Source organism: Nansenia antarctica (assembly GCF_963989245.1).
Source record: "Nansenia antarctica genome assembly, chromosome: 4".
Taxonomy (NCBI): domain Eukaryota; kingdom Metazoa; phylum Chordata; class Actinopteri; order Argentiniformes; family Microstomatidae; genus Nansenia; species Nansenia antarctica.
In genome coordinates, this window is record NC_137689.1 from 8,160,645 (window position 1) to 8,179,473 (window position 18,829).

Here is an 18,829-nt window from a genome sequence, read left to right on the forward strand (position 1 = left end):
TAGGCTAGTTGTTGAAATGCTAGGATTAGCACCGTACACTTTCTTTCAGTCTGGCTGAGGTGGTTTATGTAACAGCAATTGGACCATAGAAATTCCTAAAGTAACAGGTACTAGCCTAAATGTTCAACTGATTTTGAATAACTTGAATCTACACGTGGCGTCATTTTATGAAACATCAGTGTATCCTATTCTAAACCCTGACAGGAACAGTTCACTCTCAGTTCACTAATTTTACACACGAAACCAGACAAGCAAAACCTCCTAGCCAATTATTTGACCTTTACCTACCTTAGGGTTATTTGGGGTTTGAGTTTATTTAACAGCGCAGTGCTAAAGAATGCGCACACTGGACGGGAAACCCAACCCAAATCAAAAGAGCCGGAGTTAGGAGGAGGGGAGGGGGGGGGCTGTATCTTGCGTACAAATCAGACAGGAGAGGAGCTAGACACGCTACTGCTATTTCTGTCTGACAGGAAACTCCAACAAGTGCACCCGGCCCTCCTGAAATACCTCCAACCTTTGTCGCATTCCTCGCTAGGCTCCTGCCAACAACTCTCCCGTCTACCAGAGGAGCCTAGGGAGGCCCGGGCCAGCCTCCATAGACAGGAGGAGACACCAGCCACCAGTCAACAAACCTTCGTGGCACAAAGGTCAGTGGAGTACGGCCCTCTCTTCGCTCACTATCAGCTGAGCTTCAGACATACCCCCTTCAAAACCCAACCGGGCACAACTGCACATGGCTTTTCTTCTACTACATAGCCAATTCTAAAAATAAGACTCAACAGGAAATTGGTTTCAGTGAGTCTCTTGCCACTAAAACCAAAGAAGCTGCAAAAAAGAAAAAAAAGGCAGGATAGGGTGGATATCTTTTGATGTGGCGAGGTTCTGCAGTCGAACTGCTTTACATGTGAACAGGGCAGAGTAGTAGACCCTATTCTTTTATTCAGCCCGTATTCTACCTACCACAGGTATGTTGAATGACCGATGAATAAGAAACGCACTGGGGGAAGTAACTGAAAATGGCAAGGGCAAACATCAGGAAGAGAATCTACCTGAGCTCATTTAACACCCACCATAAACCTGGATATAGCCGTAAGGGAGCAAAGGGTAATGCTAATGCAAACTCTAAACCAACACGGTCATCGAGAAGGCTGGCCATGGTAAATAGGCACACCGTAATGGAAAAAGGTTTCTCTGGTGCCAAAAACAGAGTTGGCCATTGAGACTTGATACCTGACTGTGCCTACCAGGACAGGTGCACTTTTATGCAGGTGTTTTTTTTCATTTTATGCATTCACATCCAAAGACATAATCTATTAATTAAATATTAGGGGGTGTATGGTATAATTTGCTGGAGTGTAATACTTATTGAAACATATGTGTTGCCTTGTTTCTCTCCATCACATCCCACAGGGAATGTGAGACCAATGTGTGACCAAAACACTGACACATCCTCACAGATACAGAGATAGTCCGACTTGTATTTGTCCGACAAATAATGGAGCCTGATGGTGAGATCTAGTTTCTTATCTAGCTTACAACTTCCCTTTCTTTTGTCTGGCTGTGTGAAGATCATAGACAATATTACACCAAGTAGGCCTAAGTTTGGCCCAATAGACTAACTGATTCCACAGAATACTAACACACCTACAAAAGTTGCTGATTACAAACTGAAGTTTCCCCCCTCCCCCCCAAAAGACATTCAACTGAACCACTGCTTCATATCAAAGCAGGTCCTATGTCCAAAAGTGTGTTGCCTTAGTTTCACCAGCAAATCTGGCAAAGGAGTCGGACTAATAACTCAAGCCTCTCAATAGGTTCCAATAGAGTAGTTCACTGGATAAACACTTCACTTCAACAAACTGCAATCAGAATACAACCAGGTGGCGGAAATTGTTCACCGCCAGCCTGTAACGTCGTTACCAATCAGAATGACATCATAATGGCAACATCCGAAGACATTCCATGGCAAAGTAACAAAAAGTTAGCTCTTAGGTGGGTTAGCTTGAGAGAGAGAGAAGTGTTCAAGTCCAATGAGCTTCTCCTTCTCTCCTGATTAAGCAAGCGTTATCTGTCATCTGTAACAGTGAGGAAGTGCAGAGGTTGTGTGCATTTGACACAACCCTCAATAGTCACAGACCACCTTGCACTTGAGAACAAACAACGATGCTTAGAAGGGAAATGATTTGACAACGTTCGCCGTTATGAAGAAAGTGAGTCAGACAATATTTACTGGGTAGAGAGAAAAACTCTCCTCAGTCAATGCACTTGTGGTGAGCAATCATCCCACATCTAATTAGCGCTGCAATTAGATGAACACTAAGCCTTCTCGGTGGGCGTCAGAACGATGCATTATCATGTATATTAAATTAATGATTCGTTGAACGGTTAAGCCGGGTATGACTCACGTTGTTGACATGTCAAGCACACACACACACACACACACACTCACACACACACACACACACACACACACGATTTCAAATCGCATGGGAAGTTGACATGAGCATGGCATTTGACAGAAATGGGGGTTTCATTTCTACCAGAATTCGAGGAAACCCTGCATTGTTTTGTGGGGATACTATGGATATGACAATGAAAAATGCCTATACTATGATGACAATGACAATACTTGATGGCTGCTCATCCCTGGTTAATGAGATCACTCTCTAACCTTTGCACTACTGATGTTTACATTACAACCTTGGACTACTGTTTATTGCACATTGCACATGTCTCCTGACATAGTTTCTTTTATACTTCTGCACATTAGATACTACACAAACTACCTCATAGGCATAGCTCATAACTGTATAAAGCTCATAACTCGTGAGCTTAGAATGATAAGGTTCTATCTCCATTTAGGGCAGTTCAGAGATATTGAACTTCAACGTTTTTACATTCCATTATGTTTTGTGAGATGGAACCTTTGTATTTTATTAATTACTAACTCAAAAATGTCAACATTTAAAAAAAATAACACCACACAGGCATTAATAAACACCTAATGGATCAGATTATGTAAAAAACTCAATTTTGACAAAAATGGAGATAGAACCTTATAATTCTAACGTCACGAACTGTATAGCCCCATAACTGTATACTCTAAACTTAAACTGATGTTTAACAACACTACCCCTGCATAGCTACCTATCACTAACCCTTCTTGTTCTGTTAACATCATGCCCTAATATCACTATTTGCACTTCTGGCTTAAGTGCAAATAGTCAGAAGTGCAAATAGTGATATTAGGGCATGATATTAATGTACTTGTACTCTGTGCTGATGACAATAAACTGTTTGATATGATATCGCAGGCCTCAGCCACGGGTCCAAAACAATGTCCAGCTTGTTTAACAACAAGCCGATCAACAACAACAACAACAATATTGACAAACAAAGACAATATTGATACTTACAATCCAAATGTTTCTTCTTGGGGCCCATGATCTCGTGCGTGGTGGCCTTGCACACCGTCTTGGACACGGCCGAGCCCGTGACGCTGTGCTGGGCTGCGGTGATGCGGTCCGTGATGCTTTGGCCAGACATTTTTCCGATCGCTGATTTTTGTTACAAAGAATGATCGGGATAGTGGCTACAATGTTTCCAATGTTTCACAATGTTTCCAAACAAATCCAGTGGAATTTGCTACAATTGTGTCCCTCAGTAGCTTCCACTGTTCCGCCACCTGACCTGAACACAAGATAAAGAGAGAAACGAGAGAGAAACGTTATTCGTGTTAAATCCAGCCAGCAGAGAGATATTTAAGCCCAGCCTCCTCTCACATCCACGACTTGGGTGTTTTTAGATCATTCGGATGTTTAATGTTGCAGAATGATGTTTCTCACTGTGACGCCGGCGGTACCGACCCAGAGGTTCTGCCTTCCGATCAGTCCCGTAAATAATGTCCTCTGGTCTCCTCTCCTCTCCCAGGCGACTCTGTTCCTCTCTGCCTCTCACTCACTCAACCACCCTCTCTCTCTCTCTCTCTCTCTCTCTCTCTCTCTCTCTCTCTCTCTCTCTCTCTCTCTCTCTCTCTCTCTCTCTCTCTCTCTCTCTCTCTCTCTCTCTCTCTCTCTCTCTCGCTCTGTGTCTGTCTCTCTCTCTCTCTCTCTCTCTCTATCTCTCTCTATCTCTGTGTGTGTGTCTCTCTCTCTCCCTCTCTCTCTCTCTCTCTCTCTCTCTCTCTCTCTCTCTCTCTCTCTCTCTCTCTCTCTCTCTCTCTCTGTGTGTGTGTGTGTGTGTCTCTCTCTCTCCCCCCCTCTCTCTCTGTGTATGTGTGTGTCTCTCTCTCTCTCCCTCTCTCTCTCTCTCTCTCTCTCTCTCTCTCTCTCTCTCTCTCTCTCTCTCTCTCTCTCTCTCTCTGTATGTGTGTGTGTGTCTCTCTCTCTCTCCCCCTCTCTCTCTGTGTATGTGTGTGTCTCTCTCTCTCCCTCTCTCTCTCTCTCTCTCTCTCTCTCTCTCTCTCTCTCTGTGTATGTGTGTGTGTCTCTCTCTCTCTCTCTCCCACAGAAGAAGTCTGTGCCTTGTTCTACTTCGCCCCCTCCCCTCTCCCCCCTCCTCTCCTCCCCTCCCCTCCCCTCTCCTCTTCTCCCCTCCCCTCCCCTCCCCTCCTCCCCTCCCCTCTCCTCTCCTCTCCTCCCCTCCCCTCCTCCCCTCCCCTCCTCCCCTCCCCTCCCCTCCCCTCCCCTCTCCTCTCCTCTCCTCCCCTCCCCTCCCCTCCCCTCTCCTCCCCTCTCCTCCCCTCCCCTCCCCTCCCCTCTCTCTGGGTTTAAATGGACTGGAGGCTTGTATGAAAATGGCGGGTGTGTTTTCTCTCACCGACTGAAGCCTCCCAGGTTTGTTATGGGAGATACTATAGCTGAGTTTGCAGCGAGGCCGCCATCGTCTGTGTTCCGAGAACGACAGAACAATGTCCCATCGCGGCCCTCGTCTGTATGGAAATGAGCATTTCTTCAAAATAAAAGCGCCCACATTAAACTTGCGTTTTAGCGTTTAGAAATGGTAAATATGGAAAAAAGGAAATGTAACTTATCTCAAATACATATATATGTGTGATTCATCTAATATGTTAATTAACCAGATAAAAGACTGATAGACTCAGACTGCATAGACACATAGGCCTACAATGGAATGTACACACATATTTTTCCAAGGCTAAAAATAAAAAAAATAAAAAATAAAAGGAATATGAATCAAGTGAGTTTCAACCATGATCGGTGTCATACAAACTGTTGGTGGCGTTTTACTGTGGTTATACAGCTTAAAGTGCCCCGTTTGGTCTGCATATGGCATATATAGTTGTAGAGATTCTAGAGATTCTACACGTGTTGCTCAGTAGATTGGTAATAAATATAGTAAATAAATATAAAGTTTAGCCTTCGAATATGCACCCTGTCAAGTAATTGCACAGATTTGTAAATTATAATGTCAAAAAAGACTTGACATCTCCTTATTTCAATTAAAGAACTGTCCACTGCAGCAGAACGGAGCAGTCACTGGCTGTGGCTGAAACGTAGGGACCCAACATGGGCTCCCAAATGACCACGTGGTGCCACCGTGCGACACACACCCAGGCCTGATCAGCCTGTGGTGGGCCAACCTCGGCAGAGGGTGTCTTGTGATAAATGGCCGAAACACCCAATGAGGTCGGGGACCACAACTGAAGATGTGTCGTACTGGTGGCACCACGTGATCATTGCCAAATTCCACTCCACCCAAGAGGACATCTCCAACTCCACTCAGTCAATTGTTGTGCTAATTATTTAGGGATTTTAACATCTAGTCCTATTAAGAATCCTGATGTCTGGTGTCAAAACCAGTGACCGCTGCGAAAGGGCAGCTGACAACCTGGGAAAGACCTGGTGACGGCTTGAAGAGACAGCTGACAGGAGGGAACAGACCCCAACGGGGCTGGCATGGGTTAGCTACCCGTGTTGGCAGGAGCCTTTCACTACACAGTGACTTGGTTCCACCCAACTATGGCTACGAAAAGTTCAAAAGGAAAAACACCCATAGAGTCTGCGAGAGCGGGGGCGGAAGATGACTCAACGGCGGATCACACGGTTACAGACCCTGGAACGGAAATGACAACGAATCAAATGATCAGCACGGTAGTTGACGGAGTAACAACACTGGCAGGACACAAGCTACAAAGCTGCATCTGTGGCTGGAAAAAGATAACATCAGAGAAGGGTCTCAAGATCCACCAGGGCAGGAAAAAGTGCCTAAGAGAGCTTAGCGAGGTGCCTCGCATTGACCACTACTTCCTCAGAGGTAGGGCAAATCAGTCGAGTGAAGCCCAGTGGCAGGATATTCACCACAGTCCACAGGGTATCAGAACCCCAGACGAAGCTCAACCAAGCACAGATCCATCAACGGACATGAGTCCAGAGCCTATCCAGCCACAGACAGCAGTAGAGAGGAAGATGAATGGACGGAAGCCTCAAATCTTGTGGCCTAAAGCCTGCCAGAAAAAGGAGTGGGAAAACACTGACACAGACCTTGTCCATCTTCTAGAAGGTCTGAAAGGGGGCGTGGAAAGAAAGCTGGACAAGATTGGAGAGATCATTTACAGCTATGGAGCAGAGAGATTTGGGGTGAAAAGTAAGAACCATGGGACACAGAAGGAACCATCAGCCCATCTCAAGTCCAGGAGACAACAAGAGATTGAAAGACTTGTGAAAGAAAGAAGGTGCCTGAGAAAACAGTGGAAGAAGGCCACAGAAGTGGAAAGGAAAGGACTTGAGGCACTACAGGCCGACATCAAGCAGCGTCTTGCAACACTGCGAAGAGCAGAATGCTTGAGAAAGCAACACAAGAAGAAAGAGCGAACGAGGACTGCCTTCTACAGAGATCCCTACAAGTTCGTCAAAGACCTCTTTGTCAAGGAGAAAACGGGTACCCTCAAAGTACCCATAAGGGAACTAGAGGAGCACCTGAGGAAGACCTACTCCGACAACCAGAGGCATGTGCCAGCCAGCATTCCGGATGACATGCCACCAATCCAACCACCTGAGCACCAGATGGAAACAAGGCCCCCTACATGGAGCGAAGTTGAGAGCACAGTAAAACGGGCAAGAACAGCCTTAGCCCCTGGGCCCAACGGCGTTCCATACAGGCTATATAAGAACAGTCCAGGCGTCTTGAAATACCTCTGGAAGCTAATGAAAGTGGCATGGGAAAAGGGAATCATACCAAAGGCATGGCGAAGGGCAGGAGGGATCCTGATTCCCAAAGAGAAGAATTCCTCAACCATCGACCAGTTCCGCCAGATCAGTCTACTGAATGTGGAAGGAAAGATTTTCTTCAGTGTTGTGGCCCAGAGGCTCTCAGTATTCTTGCAGCAGAACAACTTTGTCGACACCTCAGTGCAGAAGGCAGGGATAAGTGGATTCTCAGGATGCCTGGAACACACAAATGTTATCTGGCACCAGGTACAAACGGCCAAGAAGGAGAAAAAAGACCTGCATGTGGTTTTCTTAGATCTTGCCAATGCCTTCGGGTCAGTGCCTCATGAGATTTTGTGGACAGCGTTCAACTTCTTCCAAGTCCCAGAGGGCATCACAAGGCTGGTCAAAGCCTACTTCCAGGACCTCCAGTTTTGTGTTACAGCACAAGCCAGTACAACTGCATGGCAGCACCTCGAGATAGGCATAATGGTGGGCTGCACCATCTCTCCACTGGCGTTTACCATGGCAATGGAGCTCATTATTCGAGCATCCCGATGGGTCGTTGGAGGGGAACGGTTGAAGAGCGGGCTGCGTCTTCCTCCAATCAGGGCGTACATGGATGACATGACGACAATAACAACAACAAACGCATGCACCAAACGCCTGCTGGATAAACTCCAGGGAAACATCAAATGGGCACGAATGGAGATTAAACCCAGCAAGTCCCGCAGTATCTCCATTGTCAAAGGCAAGCTCGCCAATGAGAGGTTCCACGTCAACAACGAGCCAATACCAACAGTTCTGGAGAAGCCTATCAAAAGCCTTGGCCGCTGGTATAGCGCAGAACTCAAAGACTCGAAGCAGGTGGAACAACTTAGGCAGGATACAATCAGTGGCCTCAAGCAGATCAACAACACTGCCCTCCCTGGGAAGCTGAAGCTGTGGTGCTTTCAGTTTGGGCTGCTGCCCCGTCTCATGTGGCCAATTTCCATCTACGAGGTCACACTATCCCATGCCAACCGGCTGGAGATACTGGTGAATGCACAAGTGAGGAAGTGGCTTGGACTGCCGAGAGGCCTTAGCAGCATAGGCCTGTATGGCAACGGAGCCCTCTCCCTACCAATCTCAAGCCTGGTGGAGGAGTACAAATGTGCCAAATCAAGGCTGGAAATGACTCTCACAGAATCCCGGGATCCATTCGTCAGAGGTGCTGCTCCGATCCTAGCAACGGGGAGGAAATGGAAGCCATCTGCAGCAGTTGCGGTGGCAAAGACCGCCCTCAGACACCGGGATATAGTGGGGCATGTCCAACATGGCAGAGGGGGCCTTGGTTTGGAAACAACAACACCCACATGGCAAAAGGCTACTCCAACCGAACGGCGGAAGATGGTGGTTGAGGAGGTGCGCCACCAGGAGGAAGCAGCCAGGTGCGCCAAGGCAGTCTCCCAAGCCCAGCAAGGCCGCTGGATGAAGTGGGAGAGCGTGGAGAGGAGGAAAATCACATGGAACGAGCTGTGGAGCATGGAGTCTAATAGGCTAAGTTTCATCATCAGAGCCACATATGATGTCCTGCCCTCTCCTACCAACCTACATCTCTGGTATGGAGAGGACCCAGCCTGTCTCCAGTGTGCAGCCCCAGCAAGCCTCAAACACATCTTGGTGGGTTGCAAGACCAGTCTAACTCAAGGAAGATACACCTGGCGCCACAACCAAGTGCTAAAGTGCTTGGCTGCCGAACTTGAGCACAAGAGGGTAACCACCAACGCCATGCCTCTAAATGCCCAGACTACCTTTCCACGGAAAACAATCTTCATCCGGGAAGGGGAGAAACAGCGGACCAAGCCATCACCTCCAGACTCAGGCCCACTGAACGCAGCCCGGGATTGGGAAATGCGGGTAGACCTCAGCCAGAGGCTCACCTTCCCACCCGAAATTGCAGCGACCAACCTGCGCCCAGACCTAGTCCTCTGGTCCAAGTCCTGCCGGCGTGTCTTCATCGTAGAACTGACGGTCCCATGGGAGGAGGCCATCGATGAGGCATTCGAACGGAAGAGGCTGCGGTATGCCAACTTAGCAGTCGAAGCAGAGGGGCGGGGCTGGAACGTGAAGGTGTGGCCAGTGGAGGTGGGCTGCAGAGGCTTTGTAGCCAGCTCCACCACAAGGCTCCTGAGGGCAGTAGGGATCAGAGGACAGGCCCAACGGAAGGCAATTAAAGAACTGTCCACTGCAGCAGAACGGAGCAGTCACTGGCTGTGGCTGAAACGTAGGGACCCAACATGGGCTCCCAAATGACCACGTGGTGCCACCGTGCGACACACACCCAGGCCTGATCAGCCTGTGGTGGGCCAACCTCGGCAGAGGGTGTCTTGTGATAAATGGCCGAAACACCCAATGAGGTCGGGGACCACAACTGAAGATGTGTCGTACTGGTGGCACCACGTGATCATTGCCAAATTCCACTCCACCCAAGAGGACATCTCCAACTCCACTCAGTCAATTGTTGTGCTAATTATTTAGGGATTTTAACATCTAGTCCTATTAAGAATCCATGTCATACATGATAATATTGTGATGTGATCCCATCACTGTCCAGTGATCTGTTACCTTCTTAAAAAAATAAAAATAAAAATAAAAATAAATAATAATAATAATACATTTATTTTATAAGGCGCCTTTCATGGCACTCATGGCACTTTTACTTTGAAGTCGTGAATCAGGAAGTGTAATGTGGAAACCTGCCGCCAGGTGTCGCTCAGAGAACAGCTGCCGCCATTGTGGCTCTTCTACGGTCCAGTGGAATAACGTTCCCGACAAAGTTGTTGAGCCGGTCGCTTTGTTAATCTAATGTCTCTAAACGACACAATTCATTTCACATTTCACACGATGAGGCCAGATGTGGCTACTACTAATGTCAGAACGACAAAATGTGACCAAACAAAGTATTGTGACAGTTCTCTATTTTGAATATAATGTCAGAAATACAAATAATTATGACAGAACAGCATTGTGATAATTTTGTATTTCGATGATGTCAGAATTATATTCTGAATTCTGAAATGTTGGATAATACATTTGGATACTAATACTAATAATAGGCCTAAACTGTCTTAACTTGTAAGTAAAAAAACAAACAATTGATTATTATTCATAGATCATTGATTGTTGAAGTTTCTCCTCTCTAATGCTATTATCTTAACTGTCTTACCCATAATGACTCAAAATACGCGGATGTATTACATTTAATGTGGATGTTTTTATTGTCGTTTGAGTCTTTCTAAACAAAAATGCATAGATTGAAATACAGACTTATGATTGTGATGGTTAAATCATAGGGATTGTAATTTACCAAAACCATTATTGTGCACATGAATTGAATGTATGTATGTAACCTGCATGAACATTTTAAAAACACCCAATTCCTCATTCTACACGTAGGAGGACATCTAGTGGCTAATCTACAGTTACTGCTTTCATGCACCAAATTCACTGGAGTCAGAGTGCCCTCCATAAGTAATGAAGGATTTGGTCTTCTTTTAGCTCAATACTCCATCAAAGTAGAGATTCTTCTACTTAATTGTTGTTTTTTTTCAGATTGGGTTCACCATTTAGCAAGTAACTTTATTTGTTAAACACACTACCCCTATTTCTGGGCTCCAAGTGTATTGGAAAAAATCCATCTACAGTAAAGGTCATGTGGTTCTGCAGCCGTAGCTCCTAGCCACAGAGTTCAATCATGCAAAAGGACACCAAACTTCTTAAGTGTATATACGGTTGAGTTGTACACCATTTGGAAGGCTTTAGAGTGGGTTGAACTAGCCAAACCCAACAGAGTTCTGATCTGTCGTGACTCAGCATCTGGTCTCTACAGCCTAACGTTAGGTACATCTAGTAATCACCAAGATCTGATATTTAAATTAATGGAAATACATTCATGAGTCGTAAAACAAGGAACTGCGGTCACCTTCATTTGGGTCCCTGCGCATATGGGCATTCAAGGTAATGAGAGAGTGGACTACTACTCTAGCCAAACAAGCTGTTAAAAGAGAAAAACATAAACACCATAATTAAACTATAAAAACCAGAGGGAAAAAGTATTGTATGGAGGGAAGCCAATAAAGAGTGTCAGCAGCAGTGGGATCAGGAGACGAGAGGAAGACAAAGTCATACAAAATAGAGTGGCTAGTGTGAGAAACAGGGGAGGAAATAGAAAAGAGGATGTGGTGATGACAAGACTGAGAATAGGGCACAGTAACTTGAACTTGAACTCTCCACATTATAGGAAAGCGTCCAACTGGATTATGTGAACATTGTCTGGTAAAAGAAACAGTAGAACATGTACTTGTAACTTGCAGGAAATGTCCATCAGAAAGAAAGGAAATGATGGAGGGACTAACAAGATGAGGTTTGGAGGGTGTAGCTACTGGATATTCTCGTAGGAGTTGATTAAATCCAGAAGGTGGCAGTAGAGCGACGTCAAGGATGCAAGCTTCCTTTAAATCCAAAAGTAGAAGAAGAACTCTCACGCTCTGAAAAAGCCGGGCTTGACACCCCCAAAAAAGCTCAGCTCCATGCTTTGGTTTTACGGCACTGAAAAACCCACCTGTTCCATTGAGAATTAAATAATCTTGCTGTGGACAGCCTAATGCATTTTGTAACAACTTTTTGAGAAAATCAATGCAAAGCTTTAAGTAGCAAGACAGTCTGAAGATTGACTTGGCCAGTCAAGATCCTTCTGTTCCTTCTGTTTTTTGGCCCCCAAACCCCCTAGTTGCTATGGCAGTATGTTTGGCGCCGTCCTCATCAGAAACATAGCCAAAACCTTACTTACCAAAATCAACCGTTTGTAACATCATTCAAAAGTAGCCTAATTGGATTGATTGATTTTGGCGAGCCTAAGGTTTTGGCCATTTCCGATGTGTTTCTCTCTCTCTCTCTCTCTCTCTCTCTCTCTCTCTCTCTCTCTCTCTCTCTCTCTCTCTCTCCCTCTCTCTCTCTCTCTCTCTCTCTCTCTCTCTCTCTCTCTCTCTCTCTCTCTCTCCCTCTCTCTCTCTCTCTCTCCCTCTCTCGCTCTCTCTCTCTCCCTCTCTCTCTCTCTCTCTCTCTCTCTCTCTCTCTCTCTCTCTCTCTCTTGCTCTCTCTCTCTCTCTCTCTCTCTCTTGCTCTCTCTCTCTCTCTTGCTCTCTCTCTCTCTCTCTCTCTCTCTCTCTCTCTCTCTCTCTCTCTCTCTCTCTCTCTCAGATTTTTAGCCTTATAAAGTCTTTCTTGGCTTTTCTTGACATGGCTTTGGCCCTCATGTTGACAGACACCAATAACAGACTCCAGGGGCAAAAGCAAAGCCTAGAATCAATGTTAGACATTGAGAGCTCTCTTATGACCACTGGCGGACTCATGGGGGGGGCAGGGGGGGCGACCGCCCCTCCTGGTGCCCCCACGGTTGAAAAACGTCTCTCTTAAGTGCCCTTTTGAGTGGCAAAAATGCCCTTTTGAGTGGCGAAAATGAGAGGACGTGCCCTATTGGTGCCCCTCCAATGGTCTAAACTTGACCATGTGTCCCCCCACAGTTGAAAAACGTTGCACTAAAGTGCCCTTTTGAGTGGCAAAATTAGAGGATGTGCCCTATTGGCTGCCCTTCCAATGGTCTAAACTTGACCATGTGCACTGATGGGGTCCCATGTTGTCCAGTAGGTGCCCTTTTTTTCTTTTCGACCCTGCCCTTCAAACAGCCTGAGTCCGCCACTGCTTATGACTGCAGAAATTATGTGACAGAAACACCTGTCAAGCCAATTGCCCCATTACCTTTGGGTACCCTGATATAGAGGGACTATGCATACAAAGTGTTGTAATTTCTGAATGGTGAAACCAATATGTACACAAATACCAGAAATAAAACCGGATAATCTCTACATTGTGCAGAGACAAAACCAGAACAAATGCTTCACTGTCCCATTACTTGTGCAGTGCGTTGTATATTCTTAATGAGTAGTAATGATGAGTGAATCATAAACAACAACCTGATTCCTCTCATCTTTACAATCCTTGACTTTAGTGACACTTGATGGACTGAATCTCCCAGACAGCTAAAACTGAACAGCCTGTTCCCATTCACTCCAGTGGGGTGTGCAGAATGCTTTGAATTTCATTAGCCTCGTGGCATAATTGCCCTAAGTCATGCTTCACTTGTGGTCAGCCGAGCCATCTTTGTATGTAGTGTCAAAAATGCCCATGTCAAAGAGATGACTTGGGCAGATAGTGATTTTGGAATGTAACAAGCATTCTGATGGCTGCTTGCATCATGGCTGATGGTAGGCAATAATGCACAGTGAATCAGCAGTGTTAGGAGAGTAGAGTTAGGCAGATATCTCAATTTAGCCAAAATATGACTTATTCATTGCATGAATTATGCTATGAAGGCTAACGATTTGCTTGAATGCTTTACAATGGAGAGGGCACGGATATGGTCATAAATGGGAATTTCAGGACTTCACGGTTCACAGGGCCAACATAATAATTGGTCAATGTTCTTACTGCAGTGCTTGTATGTCAATTTTATTCAGAGAATTTTAATGACCTCACATTTTGACGCATTACTAACTGTCATTTTGAAATGGCAACGGCCTTGGTCTTCGTAGGGTGTTTTAATGGCTACACAGAGGAGGTGCTCCTCATGCTCCAAATACTCAGAGGATGAGGAACTCAAACACAGAGGCCAAACATTACTTTACTTTATTTTATTTGCATAGCACTTCTCAAGACAGCCAGTCACAGAGTGCTTCACAGTACATTTGGTAGCTTACAGCATAAAAGACAGCAAGTAAACAGACAAATAGAAGTCAAATAGAATTCTTAAAATGTAAACAAGCAATTCACAAAAGCAATATAAACAAATGATGACATAATAAAATCAATACAGATATCAGAAACAACTTATATAGAGAAAACTACTGATAAAAAAGCCATCCTATATAAGTGGGTTATTTAAAGTTTAAATGGAGGGCTTTAAATGTGATCAGGTGGGCCAGAATGGGGGTAATCCGCTCTCTTCGTTTGGTGTATGTTAAATACTGCACCACTATCGGCCAGGCCGCTTGTTGCCCGTAGCTGATGTCCACAAGGGGGCGATAGACTACCTTGTCCTCCTGCATGGAGCCAGATGTTGCGGTTGTCCCGGTTTCAGTTAGGTAGATTTATTAATCTTTTAGTAGTTTTTATCTGTTTGATGATGTACTCCTGGAAATGATTTAATATTTAATATGATTTTCACTTAGTTTTACTAATAGGGTAAAATCCGTGTTTAACAATACAACAGTGATAACTTATGATAAGAATATTGTCTGATAGTAGGAAGGTGAAGGTACAGTGAAAGAAAGCCTGCTCCACCTGATAGGACACTTAGCATTTCATATTGTTTTACATTTTACATGTTTGGGCATTTTACCAGACGCCTTTATCCAAAGCAACTTACAACAAATACATTTGTCTAAAGTTAAGTGAATCATCTATCCATCAGTCATCATAAGAAAAAGTAACTTATGCTATGAACAGGGGCCATTGGTAGTTACAATTTTAAAAGAAAAATGAATTATTTATTTATTTATTTTTATTTATTTATAGTAGAGTACTATAACTGTACAGTCTTTAGGAGGGACAGTAGTCAAAGGGGGGAGATTGTGTGTCTGGATCAAGATTGTGTGTCTGGATCAAGATTGTGTGTCTGGACCAAGAGTTGTGCTGCTTCTCTGGTGAGGAATGGACTTATCCTCCTGATGTTGTAGAGGAGGAATCTACAGGTAGCGTGCTGTCACTCAGGATAAGTGGTTCTCAGGGAACACACCAAGGTTTTTGACCTTCCGGGAAGATGTCACAGCAGAGTTCTCTACAGTGATGGAGGAAGTCTTGGAAAGGGCAGGCTTTCCCAGGGAGGAAGAGCAGCTCAGTCTTGTTAAGGTTCAGCATGAGGTGGTGAGCTGACATACAAGCAGAGATGTCTGCAAGACACACAGAGACACGTGTTGCCACTTGTGAGTCAGAGGGGGGGGGGAAGAGAGAAATAGTTGAGTGTCCTCTGTATAGCCGTGGTAGGAGAAACCATGTGAGGAAATTACAGAGCCAAAATATTTGGTATAGAGGGAGAACAGTAAGGGCCCTAGGACAGAGCCCTGGTGAGGGCTTGTGGGTAGGACAGCGATCCTCTCCACGTCACCTGGTAGGAGCGATCAGCCAGGTAGGATGCAAACCAGGAGAGTGCAGAGCCAGAGATGCCCAGATCAGAGAGGATGGAGAGAAGGATTGGGTGGTTTACTGTGTGGAAGGCAGCAGACAGGTCTAGGAGAATGAGAACAGAGGAGAGGGAGGAAAGCTTGGGCAGAGTGGAGGGCCTCTGTGACAGCAAGGAGAGCACAGTCTCAGTGGAGTGGCCAGCCTTAAAGACGGATTCGTGAGGGCCAAGGAGGTTGTTCTGAAGGAGACAGTTGCTTAGAGACATTGTGTTCAAGTTTTTTTTTTGGGTGTGCTTCCCTGGTCGTGTCACTGTGTGTGTGTGTGTGTGTGTGTGTGTGTGTGTGTGTGTGTGTGTGTGTGCGTCTGTGTGTCTGTGTGTGGTGTGCTTCTATGTGTGATGCACAGGGGGTGGTCGTGTCAGTGGGTTTGTGTGTGTGTGTGTGTGTGTGTGTGTGTGCTTCTATGGTCGTGTCAGTGTGTGTGTGTGTGTGTGTGTGTGTGTGTGTCTGTGTGTGGTGTGTTATTTATTTAGCAGTCTTATGGCCTGAGGAAAAAAGCTGTTCTTCAGTCTGTTGGTGTGAGGTTCTTATAGGCTCCTGTACCTCCTGCCTAGCATGGAGAACAGGCTGGTGTGTGGGCGTGATGGGTCCTTGAAGACCTTCAGGGAGCTCCTGAAGCGCAGCATATATATATATATATATATATATATAGACGAGTTGGTTTCTGCGACAGATCCTGCGGATAGAGGAATTGATTATGGTGCTAAGGAAAGGAAGGAGGAGGTCTTTGGAAATGGATTGAAGAAAAGGGGGATACGATCGAAAGGGCAGGTTTGTTGCCCGTTTGGACGTGACCGGTTTTATAAGTGGGGGGGAAAGAGCTGAGAGTGGGGGAAAGAGCTGATGAACACAGCGACCAAGTGTAGAGCGAGCAGTGGGTTTGGGAGGGATGGGTTGGCAGTTGGTTGGCAGTTGGTGTGGCGGTGTTGGCGAGCGGTATAGAGAGAAAGAGCTGCTAATGTCATCGACCTTCTTTTCAAAGTAGTTGAGTGAGGAAAATGTGGAGAGTGTGAACAGTTTCCTTTGGGTCAGAGGGCTGAGGATTACATTCTGGAATGGTATAGTAAGACGCTTTAGCAGCTGATGCAGAGGAGGTGTAGCGCTGTAGATTTCCTCTCAGCTGGCCAGGAGCCCTTTTTCTACAATTTTCTACAAGCTTGCAGGGTTTCAGAGAGCCAAGGAGGAGCGCGTGGGGAGGATGGCGTGCTGGCCTTGAGGTCAGTGGAGAGAGAGAGTGGCTCTATCAGTGGACAGAAGGGAGAAGGATTCAACAGAGGGTAGGGAGGATAAGACCGAGGAAGAGAGAGAAGGGTGAGGGAGAGGGTACGCAGGTTGCGACGAGAGGATACAGTGTGGGTTAAGACTGAGAGGGGGTGGATTTAAGAGGAAGGAAGGAAGATGATTGATGATGAGAAACTGGAAGAGGGGTCACAGTAAGGTTGGAGGTGTGGGAGGATCTGGTGAAGACAAGGTCGGGCTGATTTCCCGCCTCATGAGTCGGAGGAGAGTGGGACCAAAGGAGGCGAGTCAAGGTCAAGTACTCCAGACATGCGAAGCTTCTCTGACTGGATGATGAAGTCACCCAGGGGTGTGAGCGGTGTGCTCTCCTCAGGGAAGAAGCTGAGAAGGACATCCATCTCGTCTAGGAAGTCGCCAAGCTGACACAGTGGACGGTAGATAACAAAAACATGAAGTTTGACAGGAAAAAACAGCATGGAATTCATTTGAAGGTGGATATGGACAGGTGTGACAGGGGAAGGACCGTAGGTGAGATGACGAGTCTTGTGCCTCTCTCGCGACCACAGAGTTTCATAGGGGAATGAGAAAAGCAGTAGGCATCAGACAGGGCTGCCGGAGTAGCTGTGTTTTCCGGTGTGATCCATGTCTCTGTGTGATTGGCTCTCCGCTGACTGGCTGTACCAAAGTCTTTGTGTCAGGAGGCTGTCGCAGAGGCTGTCATTCTTTAACCCCTAGTTGGTCCCTACTTTATGATTAAACACAAACACTTCTATCAATGTCTTTTATCTATAAACTATTGTCTTATTGAATGGTTATCTATTTACTTCTTACATTTGCTTTTATCTATTTACTTCTTGTATTTGCTTTTATTCATTGTCATTTTTATTTTCTTACTATGCTCCTCTTGCTGTATTTTTAAATAATGTATGTAAAGCGTTTTGAATTGCCCCTGTTGTATGAAATGTGCTATACAAATAAACTTGCCTTGCCTAACTTTGATCATGAATCCTTGTGCTTTGAGCTCAAACTTGTTCAACGTTTGCAGGAAAAGTGCTATACAAATAAAAGTTATTATATTAAAAAAAAAGTTTTTATTATCTTGAATTCTCAAGTATGGCTGGTGTAAAACAAACTGAGCTGTTTGACCATTCAATACAGCAAAGACCTAGGTTCTGGGCCCTGGACAGTCTGGACGGATTGATGGCAGCTGCTGGATTGAAAAAATGTGTAATGCTGAGGCACAAATATGTACATTTCAAGCCTGCAAACTGCGACACTTTAAATGAATGTGCAATAACACTATGTGCAATATGACAACCCTAGTCGTCTATCTGTACAGTATAGTATAGTGGATAGTGTACATAGCCTTTATTTATGTAAACCAGCTCCTTTCCCTTCTAGCACCAGGGGAGCCACCCCTCCTAAATTTCGTTGTTTGGTACCTGTACTATAGCAATGACAATAAAGACCATTCATTCATTCATTCAATATTTTCTTCTTCATTTTTCAGAACATTGGATGACAAATAATGATGAATTATGTTCCCCTTTCAGATTGGATCCTTCCTTGCTTTTGGATGAGTCTGTAATACAAATCTTAGCAACAGCTATATAATCCCTCATCATGTGCTTCAGTTAATTGACATGACATTTGTTTGAAATGTTTTTTTTTTGTGTTTTTTTAACAAAGGGGTAAAAAAGGGAGGACAGTATTGAGGCAACACAGGACCCTTTTGATCTGGATTACCGTAAGTGTTCTGTTAAAAAATATATTCTTTTTTTTTTATTATCTACTGTAGCTCATCTGAAATAGGACAGTTCTCTTCCTCCAATGACTCCAATGACTTTTAAAAGTAATTTTGTCTGAGTGAGGCAGTTCCACTCATATTTGTCTTTTTTTTATTGCGATAGAGACAGTAGAGATTTGACAGGAAGGATGGGTGAGAAAGAGAGAGAAGGGATGACATGCAGGATATGTCCACAGCCGGGAATCGAACCGGGAACCCTGCGGTTACATGGTCGACGCTTAAGTACGCCACCAAGCGGCCCCCTTCGATGACTCCCGATGAAACCTCCCGCTCTGCCAGATGGAGGCTCGGACGGTGGCAGTGTCTCTAGCAGCCCCTGCCCAGCGACTTTTGTT

The 18,829-nt window shown here is 45.4% G+C and overlaps 1 protein-coding gene across 3 annotated transcripts in view; it reads right to left on the reverse strand.

The window, feature by feature from the left end:
• The window catches only part of picalma (phosphatidylinositol binding clathrin assembly protein a), a 50,008-nt gene extending 46,024 nt beyond the window's left edge, over positions 1 to 3,984 (reverse strand). For 2 of the 3 annotated variants that reach the window (XM_080527909.1, XM_080527907.1), the window contains exons 1-2: positions 3,849 to 3,984; positions 3,420 to 3,693 (exon numbers count right to left, since the gene is read on the reverse strand). In XM_080527909.1, coding sequence (XP_080384035.1) covers positions 3,420 to 3,549 — 130 coding nt within the window. In that variant the 5' untranslated portion in view covers positions 3,550 to 3,693; positions 3,849 to 3,984. The remainder of the gene's footprint in view (positions 1 to 3,419; positions 3,694 to 3,848) is intronic. The other variant, XM_080527908.1, reaches the window with a different exon arrangement.
• Between the last annotated feature and the right edge of the window lie 14,845 nt (positions 3,985 to 18,829).